We start from the raw sequence: 10550 nt of genomic DNA on the forward strand, positions 1-10550 counted from the left end.
TAGGGGAGGAGACATTCACCGCCGCTTCCCGCCCACACGCGCGGTCGACAAACTACACAGAGGCGGAAGATATCCTCTTGGTTCGTGCTTGGGCAGCTGTGGGGATGGATGCAACCACCAGCACCGATCAAACCGGTAAACGGTATTGGTAAAGGATCGAGGACAACTATTGTAGGATCAAGCCAAAGAATAGTGGGTTCATCTCTCGCACTTACCGGTCGCTTCAAGGCCGGTGGGAGTTGATGAAGCCCGCTTGTGCTCGTTGGAGTGCGGCCATGTCACATCACAACATGCCCTGCAAAAACAAGTTAGACGTCCTCTACTTTATTGTTGCAAGTTTTACGTGGCTGCTACGGGCTTAAGTAAGAACCAATCTCACCTACGCATCAAAACCACAACGATAGTTTGTCAAATAGACTCTGTTTTAACCTTCGCAAGGACCGGGCGTAGCCATACTTGGTTCAACTAAAGTTGGAGAGACAGTCGCCCGCAAGCCATCTATGTGCAAAGCACGTCGAGGGAACCGGTCTCGCGTAAGCGTACGCGTAAGGTTGGTCCGGGTCATCTCGTCCAACAATACCGCAGAACCAAAGTATGACATGCTGGTAGGCAGTATGACTTGTATCGTCCACAACTCACTTGTGTTCTACTCGTGCATATAACATCAACATAAATAACCTAGGCTCGGATGCCACTGTTGGGTTTCGTAGTAATTTCAAAAAAAATTCCTACGCACACGCAAGATCATGTGATGCATAGCAACGAGGGGGAGAGTGTTGTCTACGTACCCAACGCAGACCGACTGCGGAAGCGATGACACATCGTAGAGGAAGTAGTCGTACGTCTTCACGATCCAACTGATCAAGCACCGAAACTACGGCACCTCCGAGTTCGAGCACACGTTCAGCTCGATGACGATCCCCGTACTCCGATCCAGCAAAGTGTCGGGGAAGAGTTTCGTCAGCACGACGGCGTGGTGACGATCTTGATGAACTACAGCAGCAGGGCATCGCCTAAACTCCGCTACAGTATTATCGAGGAATATGGTGGCAGGGGGCACCGCACATGGCTAAGGAATAGATCACGTGGATCAACTTGTGTGTCTAGAGGTGCCCCCTGCCTCCGTATATAAAGGAGTAGAGGGGGGAGGCTGGCCGGCCAAGCTTGGTGCGCCAGGAGAGTCCTACTCCCTCTGGGAGTAGGATTCCCCCCCCCCCAATCCTAGTTGGAATAGGATTCGCGGAGGGGGAAAAGAGGAGGAGGGGGCCGGCCACCTCTCCTAGTCCTAATAGGACTAGGGGAAGGGGGGAGGCGCGCAGCCCATCTAGGGCATCCCCTTCTCTTTTCCACTAAGGCCCACTATGGCCCATATAGCTCCCGGGGGGTTCCGGTAACCCTCCCGGTACTCCGGTAAAATCCCGGTTTCACCCGGAACACTTCCAATATCCAAATATAGGCTTCCAATATATCAATCTTTACGTCTCGACCATTTCGAGACTCCTCGTCATGTCCGTGATCACATCCGGGACTCCGAACAACCTTCGGTACATCAAAATGCATAAACTCATAATATAACTGTCATCGTAACCTTAAGCGTGCGGACCCTACGGGTTCGAGAACAATGTAGACATGACCGAGACACGTCTCCGGTCAATAACCAATAGCGGGACCTGGATGTCCATATTGACTCCTACATATTCTACGAAGATCTTTATCGGTCAGACCGCATAACAACATACGTTGTTCCCTTTGTCATCGGTATGTTACTTGCCCGAGATTTGATCGTCGGTATCCAATACCTAGTTCAATCTCGTTACCAGCAAGTCTCTTTACTCGTTCTGTAATACATCATCTCACAACTAACATATTAGTTGTAATGCTTGCAAGGCTTATGTGATGTGTATTACCGAGAGGGCCCAGAGATACCTCTCCGACAATCGGAGTGACAAATCCTAATCTCGAAATACGCCAACCCAACATCTACCTTTGGAGACACCTGTAATGCTCCTTTATAATCACCCAGTTACGTTGTGACGTTTGGTAGCACCCAAAGTGTTCCTCCGGTAAACGGGAGTTGCATAATCTCATAGTCATAGGAACATGTATAAGTCATGAAGAAAGCAATAGCAACATACTAAACGATCGGGTGCTAAGCTAATGGAATGGGTCATGTCAATCAGATCATTCAACTAATGATGTGACCTCGTTAATCAAATAACAACTCATTGTTCATGGTCAGGAAACATAACCATCTTTGATTAACGAGCTAGTCAAGTAGAGGCATACTAGTGACACTTTGTTTGTCTATGTATTCACACATGTATTATGTTTCCGGTTAATACAATTCTAGCATGAATAATAAACATTTATCATGATTATAAGGAAATAAATAATAACTTTATTATTGCCTCTAGGGCATATTTCCTTCAGAGGGATCAAGAGACCGCACCCCAAGAAGTCGGCAATGCTTAGGATGGATGATAGTGAAGATGAGGAGGAGAGGAACTTGGGCAAGCCCGTGGGAACCAAGAAGGGCAAGCTAAGGGTGAAGATGGAAGGAGAGGCGTCAAGCCTAAGGGAGAAGATGGAGCACATGATGAAGGCAAGAGAGGAATTGACAACAAAGACATCGGAGACGAAGCTTCTTATCACCGAGAAGAAGAAAGAGGTCAAGCTTGCATAAGTTGAAGCAAAGCGTGAAGATGCAAAGCGCAAGGCCGACTTGGAGGAGAGGATGATCAAGCTCAAAGAGGCAAAGGTATGGAAAGAACTCATGGTGGAAGAGAAGGAGCACATGAAGATGTCCAAGAGACATGGATGAAGACCAATTGCAATGGTGGAAGGACTACAAGAAGGACATCGCGAAGAGGAAGAGGATGTTCCGTGGTGCGTCCTCTATTTTTCGAGGTGACACTCCGATGAGTAGTTGTGGCGATGGCGGTGCGGACGACTCCACTAGCACCTATGGAGATGCTTGATGGAGCCCGCATGTGGTCTAGGAGATGGCGCCGAGGTGCAACTTTTTGGTGATGGTGCCGATGAGAGGGGGAAGATGATGATTTTGTGATGTAAACTATTAAACCATGCATCAATGATTGTCATTTGGTAGTTTGTTTAGAGGTTGATTGTGTTCTTATAGTCATAATTTGTGAGATGTCAAATGGTAGATTTAAATGTTGGGGTTGAGGCAAAGACTAGAGCCCTCAAACCCAACCCTTAAAGCTGTTTTAAGGGTTGGGTTTGAGGGCTCTAGTCTTTGCCCCTGTTTTTCAACCCTTAAAAATGCTAAAAACTGGCACTTCTCAACCCTTAAAACTGCTTTAAGGGTTTGAGAGTTCTACTAGACATGCTCTTACGACGCTCATGACCCTCAACAACTGCGCGAGTGGACAGCCGGCTGACCGGCCTTGACTTTTTTTTTTCATTTGGTCTACTACATAAGAAGATACAACAAGATAATAGTTTGTATATTTTATCCCACTTCATTCATCTTTATATGTTTTTTTTGCAAATGATCTTTGTATGTTGTTGACTACAAATAAAAATCAAACCATGTGATTGGATTTTTTTTCCGTCCAAATCAGTTTTTATGTATCATAAATAGAAAACCAAGTCATTTACGCTATTTTTAGTTGCAATATTCAGTCACATTTGTCGAAGGTTTATATATCCTATATTATAGAAAAATCGACCCAAATCAATTTAAAGGTGTGCTTTGTAGCCTTCTTTCTCATTCGTTAAATTTGACGGCACGATCTTTTGTGGTTATTGTTTATATTAATACCAATTTTACTTGCATACTAGATGAACATTATGTGACTAATTCATGATTAGAAACTATAGTTTAACTGGTGGCATGTACATCTCTATTCCTATAAAAGACTCGATTGGTGATGATGGTATGTCTGTCATCCGTCATTTCTGACCATTAGATCAGCATCTAACGACTGTGAGGTAAGTTGTGGCCTTTTTGTAACAATAGCCACTTCTTTTCTACAATTTACAGAAACCCCCTAGTATCTTGAAACCAACGACATCCCTCCCTCACCTCATCAAAACTGTCTGAAGAATATTTTTTTGAGTGAAACATAATATATTTTTAGTGATATATGTATATCAAAACTAGAGTGTTTTCTTTCAAGTTTGATATTACTTCGGATCTGTTGCAACGCACGGATACATTGCTAGTATTGTGAAACTTATATGTTGATAATAGCCCATGCTATAAACTATGAAATTTCATCTCTGTGCTATTTGTTTGTGCATGCTCTTATATATTATTCAGCAAAGGGAAAAAGGATACTGTCAAAGAGATGTATGGAGTGGCTAAACTGTCGGAACCAGAGAGACCTTGTATTACAATTACAACCTGAAGGCACACAACATACCCGAATTTCTAGCTAGCTGTCTAAAAAGCGGCAAAACCAAGCTAATCTTTCGACGGCAGAACTAAGAGTAAAAAGCGGCAAACCCCTGTATTAAATTCATTGATAACAGGAAATGAAGAACAAAGAAAAAAATGACATCAGAGTAGAAAAAAATGCAGCCAAGTAATTCTGGCAAGATAAAAGATACAAATACTTTAATGATCTAATATTTTAAAATAATTTCATGAAGGCATCATCATAAGAACTTCTAATCCTAGGATATTAGGCAACAACAATGTGTATGTGAAACAGAAAATGGTAAACTGCACCAAAAACTACCTGCAGCACAGTGCAACAATGTCCCAAATAATTTGTATTGACGCATACTTGAGAAGCATAGCTAGCCAACATACTATTATTAGAACACACACACAAAAAAAAGGCACCAGGACAAAGTTCCTGGCATTAGGAGAAAAAAGCTAGCAAAGAAATAGGTCGGCGAATGATAGAAGCAGTTACTAGAGGAGAGCCGCGTTTCGGTGCCCGGGTGCATCTGCACCCGCTCAAAAAAAAATTCATAAATCTTTTAGAAAAATTCAAAAAAATTCAAAAAAAATTAGGGTGGTAGACAATTTGATGCGTGAGGTACGCTCCAATTTTCAAAACATTTGAACTTCTGTGCAGCTCTCAGCAAAAAAGACAAATCAGACCAGAACAGTATATAAACAGTACACATTTTTACAGACCTCTGATTTGCCTTTTTTGCTGAGAGCTGCACAAAAGTCTAAATGTTTTGAAAATTGGAGCGTACCTCACGCATCAAATTGTCTACCACCCTAATTTTTTTTGGAATTTTTTGAATTTTTATAGTATTTATTTTGATTTTTTTGTGAGCGCAGGTGCAGATAAGCTCGGGCTCAGATTCGAATTTTCGTTACTAGAGCTGCTTGGTCGGTTCAGTTTAGCAAACGACTTGCTCTGTACTCCCTCCATGCCAAAATAAGAGCATTACTAGTAGAATCCTCAAACTCTCAAATTCTTAAAGCAGTTTTAAGGATTGAGAAGTGCCACTTTTTGACACTTTTAAGGGTTGAAAAACAGGGGCAAATACTAGAACCCTCAAATCCAATCCTTAAACTGCTTTAAGGATTAGATTTGAGGGTTCTAGTCTTTGCCTCGACCCCAACCTTTAAATCTATCATTTGACATCTCACAATTTATAGCAACAAGAACACAATCAACTTCCAAACAAACTATCAAATGACAATCATTGATGCATGGTTTAATAGTTTACATCACAAAATCATCATCTTCCTCCTCTCATCGGCACCATCATCAAAAAGCTGCACCTCGGCGCCATCTCCTAGACCACAAGCGGGCTCCATCAAGCATCTCCATCGGCACTGGTGGAGTTGTACACACCGCCATCACCACAACTACTTATCGGAGTGTCACCTCGAAAAGTAGAGGACGCAACACGGAACATCCTCTTCCTCTCCGCGATGTCCTTCTTGTAGTCCTTCCACCATTGCAATTGGTCTTCATCCATGTCCTTCTTGGACATCGTCATGTGCTCTTTCTCTTCCACCATGAGTTCGTTCCATACATTTGCCTCTTTGAGCTTGATCATCCTCTCCTCCAACTCGGCCTTGCGCTTTGCTTCTTCACGCTTTGCTTCAACTTGTGCAAGCTTGACCTCTTTCTTCTTCTGGTGATAAGAAGCTTCGGCTCCAATGTCTTTGTTGTCAATTCCTCTCTTGCCTTCATCATGTGGTCCATCTTCTCCCTTAGGCTTGACGCCTCTTCTTCCATCTTCACCCTTAGCTTGCCCTTCTTGGTTCCCTCGGGCTTGCCCAAGTTCCTCTCCTCCTCATCTTCACTATCATCCATCCTTAGCATTGCCGACTTCTTGGGTGCAGTCTCTTGATCCCTCAACTTCCACTTGTCAAAGGTTTGAACAATTGACCAAACATGCTTAAATGGGAATGGCTTGCCCTTGGAAGCGACCATCTCCTTGTACCTCATGCCGGCAATTGTCTCCTATCAACCACACATAAATCACATAAGAACCCACCAATAGCATAGTGCACACATATAATCAAAATAGTGAAGAAATATGTACTCACATAGTCACTCTCCACGGTTCCACTAGGTGGTGCATCTATCACTTGGTCCATGGCCGCACTCCAACGAGAACAAGCGGGCTTGATCAACTCCCACCGGCCTTGAAGCGACCGGAAAGTGCGATGGATGAACCCACTATTCTTCGGCTTGATCCTACAATAGACGTCCTCGATCCTTTGCCAATACCGTTTACCGGTTTGATCGGTGCCGGTGGTTGCATCCATTCCCACAGCTGCCCAAGCACGAATCAAGAGGACATCTTCCGCCTCGGTGTAGTTTGTCGACCGCGCGTGTGGGCGGGAAGCGGCGGTGAATGCCTCCTCCCCTATCTCGGCCACCTCCTCCTCGTCATCCCCTTCATCCTCCTCATCTTCCTCCTTTTCCTCCAAGTCTCTACCAGCCCTAAAGGGGTCTAGAGGCGGAGCTCTGAGGTCCACCTCCGCGTTTTGGAGGAGGTCCATGAACGAGGATGGGGTTGCCATTTCCTCGAACACCTCGTGCGCGGCGGGAGGAGGTTTGGTGACGGCGGCCGCCGCGGGCTTCTTCCGCGGCTTGGTCACGGCCGGGGACGAGCCGGCGACCTTGGAGGCCGCCCCTCGCGGCCCATGAGAGGCCGCCTTCGGCCGGCTCTTCTTGGTGGCCGGGGCGGGCGGCGGGGAGGCGGCGAGGGCGGGCGCCGGGGCGGTGACGGTGGTCGGGGCGGCAGGAGGAGGTGCGAGGCCCGCCCGCCGCCACTTGGCCCCGACGTGGGTCGCCGCCACCACGTCGGCCACGGTCGGGTGGGCGGGGGCGGGGGCGGGCGCAGCGGGCGGGGGCGGGGCCCTCCATGGCCGGCGCGGCAGGAGGCGGCGGGAGGAGGAGGCCGGGAGGAGGAGGCGGTTTGCTCCCGCGCGAGCAAGGAGCGAGCGAGGAGGAGGAGTGCGGGTTGGGGGGCGATTTTCCCCTCAACCCTCACTTCTACAGATTGCAAAGTGGTTTGAGGGTTAGACCTCTAAATTTTTTTACGGGTTTGAGGGTTTAGAGGTTCTAGTCTACGGTGTTTTTTTGGCGAAAACTGTAAAAAAGCGGTTATGTTTAGAGGTTTGAGGGTTTGAAGGCTCTACTAGTAATGCTGTAAGTGTCTCAAACTCTCAATGGAGGGAGTACTATATATATTCGAGCAGCAATACAAGTCACAGCTTCAGAAAAACAGTACCCTGTGTTCAGCCCCAGCTCCCCACTGCTTCTCTACTTCAGCTTTTTTTCTAACAGATTGTTTTCAGTTCAACAGCTGTCGTACTCGAATTTCATATTCCACGGAAAACCTTTAAATTACAACAAACACAAAGTCTAACCGACATCAATTCTGTTATTATGGAAGAACAATACAGGTAAATAAATGGGAGTAAAATCTATAAGACAGGCCATATTCTAGGATACCATGCAACTTAAAATATTTGGACTAAACCAGAGCAACATACTGGGCAAATACACCTATTTATATTTTTGGGGTTTGGTACAAAGAAAATCCTGAAGCAGGAAATACCTAAAAGAAGGTTAACATAGAGCTAACACTGTATTAAGGAAAAAAACACAAATAGATTACCACTAACCAGACCTAAAGGCATACCATCTCCTACATTACCAAAGTAAAACTAACACCAGTATCATGAACGGTGAATCAGTGATTGTATCAATTCCCTTGTGAAGTAGGATATCTGGATTCATCACTTTCTGTCCCTAATGTCTTGCTGATCTTCCAGGAAGTATTTGGTATAATATTTAGTTGCTTAAAATTTAAATGCTGACTACCCAAATTACCAAGTTATTCCCATTTTACTCTTCTTCTAATTATGCAATGCCATCGCAAGACAAGAGTTGAATGGAGAATGGCATGACAATATCTCTTGGGCTCTTTGATCACAAGGTATTTACAGCAGCATGATTTGGCAAACCTGGCAGCTGCAGACTCCTGAAATAAATTACTACACACAACTCCAAAACATTAGAACATCTAAAATGCAGTTTTTTTTATTACCACAGGTAGTTCATGGAAGCAAAGCAGGAACCAAACTCTTCTTAATTCGCGATAGAGAAGACAAAGTACCAGCACCAACACTGTTAATGGTGAAGCAGTCACTTCACTCACTTGCAGTGCTGCTGGTTTCACTGCACACCCTTGCTGCTAATAATAATTCAGACATCCATAGTACTATTGATACAAAGTAAACTTGGATACACAAAACCATAATAACAATAAAAATGGCAATGCCCAATGATTTTAATTGAAGGCAAGCATCACCGGAACAATATCTCCTAACATCACGCACACTGCTCACAGTAACAGCCGACTCTTAATTCCGAAGTGACATAATCCTATAACTTATTCACGTTAGCATCCCACGAGCCCTTATAAAAAACAGCAACACCTTAGTGTTTACCTCTCCCCAAAGCAGCATTAACAATTCTTCAATGTTGAGAATGAGCTCAATTCAAACATTCTAACCAAACTGAAACAAAGTACTCTTCAATTAAGCAGGACCCCTCGGCACTTCCTCATCAGTGGATGTCTCAGGTGAGGGCGTTTCATCATCATCAGATTCTTCAGACACACCTGTTTCCTCAGCAGCAGAATCTTTGAGTTTAAGTGCCTCGGTGGTAGCAGGCTCAGCCTCAGAGACTGGTTCTTCAGCTGTACATTCTGCATGAGGGGTTGTATCTCCGTTATCTGAGCAGAACCCAAGCTCCTTTTCCAGCTTCTTCCATCCGGACAGCATAGTATCAGGGAACTTCTTCATCACCATGTAAATAACCTCCTTCGCCTCAGCCACCCTGCCTCCCTTCGCCAATCCTTCAACAAATCCTTTCATTGTCTTGAAGTCTGGCACCTTGTGCTTGCTCATGCTTTCCCTGAAGATCTCCAAGGCAGTATCAAAATCGCCATGAGCAAACAGCGCTGCAAGCATGTGCTTATATGTGGCTGCATTCGCTGAGCACCCTTTGTCACCTAGCGAACGGTACAGCGCCTTGGCATCCTCCATCTTTCCATCTTTGCAATAGGCAGTCATGAGGAAATTGTAGGTGATGGTGTCTGGCTTTACTCCAGCGGCCTCCATTTCCGCCATCACCTGGAGAACACCTTCGGGCTTGCCATTGAGTCCGTGGTGCATGGCCTTCACATTATATGTTGCATGGTCCGGCTTGCACCCGCTCTCCAGCATCTGCTTCCACAAAGTCTGGGCCTCCTCTACCTTCTTCTGCTTATACATGGAATCAATCATTGTGGTGTAGATGGTGGTGGTCGGCGAGATACCTTCCTCACGCATCCGAGCTATCACTTCGTGTGCCTTGGCGTCATGGCGGACCATACAGTGAGCCTTCACCAGTATGGCGTAGGAGATGGCGTTGGGGGTGATGGAGAACTCCTTGGAGAGCTCCTCGAAGAGGACCGGGACGCGGCGGTGGCGGCGGCACCGGACGAAGGCCGATAGGAGGGCGTTGAAGGGCATCGGCGAGATGGGGGACGGGAGGGACGGCGCGGCGGAGCGGAAGGCTTCGAGGGCCTTCTCGGGGAGGCCGGCGGAGGCGTATGAGCAGAGGATGGCCGAGAGATGCGGCTCGGTTGGGGAAGCTGGGATGTGGGACGAGAGGAGCGCCTCGGCATCAGCATGCCGTCCGGCGCGGGTGAGGCGGCGTGCGGCAAGGGAGAGCGCATGGCGAGTAGAGCCGGCGGAGAGGGAGGCGGTGTCGATGGCCTCGAGGAGGGAGACGGCGCGGTCGGCGTCGTACTCGCGGCGGAGGCGAGTCTTGGCGGCCGAGGACGTGAGGGGGGGCGCAGTGGCGGTGGCGCAGAGCGTGCGGAGGAGGACGTCGGCGCGGCGGCCGCTGCGGCGGCGGAGAAGGGAGGCGAGGGCTGCCATTTTCGGGGGTGGAATTGGATCACAGCAAGGTTTGGGGTTTTAGGTTTTGGGCGACAGAGCACACAGAGCACAGAGTACAGAACAAGAGGAGTCTTGCTATGGAAATGGCCAGTGTTGGGCCTACCTGGGCCGTACTGTACCAATTTTCTTCGCTAAGCCG

General features: G+C 46.8%; 1 protein-coding gene across 1 annotated transcript; it reads right to left on the reverse strand.

Moving 5' to 3' along the window:
- Positions 1–8659: 8659 nt before the first annotated feature.
- Positions 8660–10467, reverse strand: LOC125513779 (pentatricopeptide repeat-containing protein At4g36680, mitochondrial-like). Its single transcript, XM_048678968.1, has one exon. The coding sequence runs from the start codon at positions 10388–10390 to the stop codon at positions 9002–9004; it is 1389 nt and encodes a 462-aa protein (XP_048534925.1). The 5' UTR covers positions 10391–10467; the 3' UTR covers positions 8660–9001.
- Between the last annotated feature and the right edge of the window lie 83 nt (positions 10468–10550).

Source organism: Triticum urartu, chromosome 6 (genome assembly GCF_003073215.2).
Source record: "Triticum urartu cultivar G1812 chromosome 6, Tu2.1, whole genome shotgun sequence".
Classification (NCBI taxonomy): domain Eukaryota; kingdom Viridiplantae; phylum Streptophyta; class Magnoliopsida; order Poales; family Poaceae; genus Triticum; species Triticum urartu.

Coding starts and splice junctions, on each gene's coding strand:
- LOC125513779 (XM_048678968.1), bottom strand. CDS start 10,390: ATGGCAGCCCTCGCCTCCCTTCTCCGCCGCCGCAGCGGCCGCCGCGCC.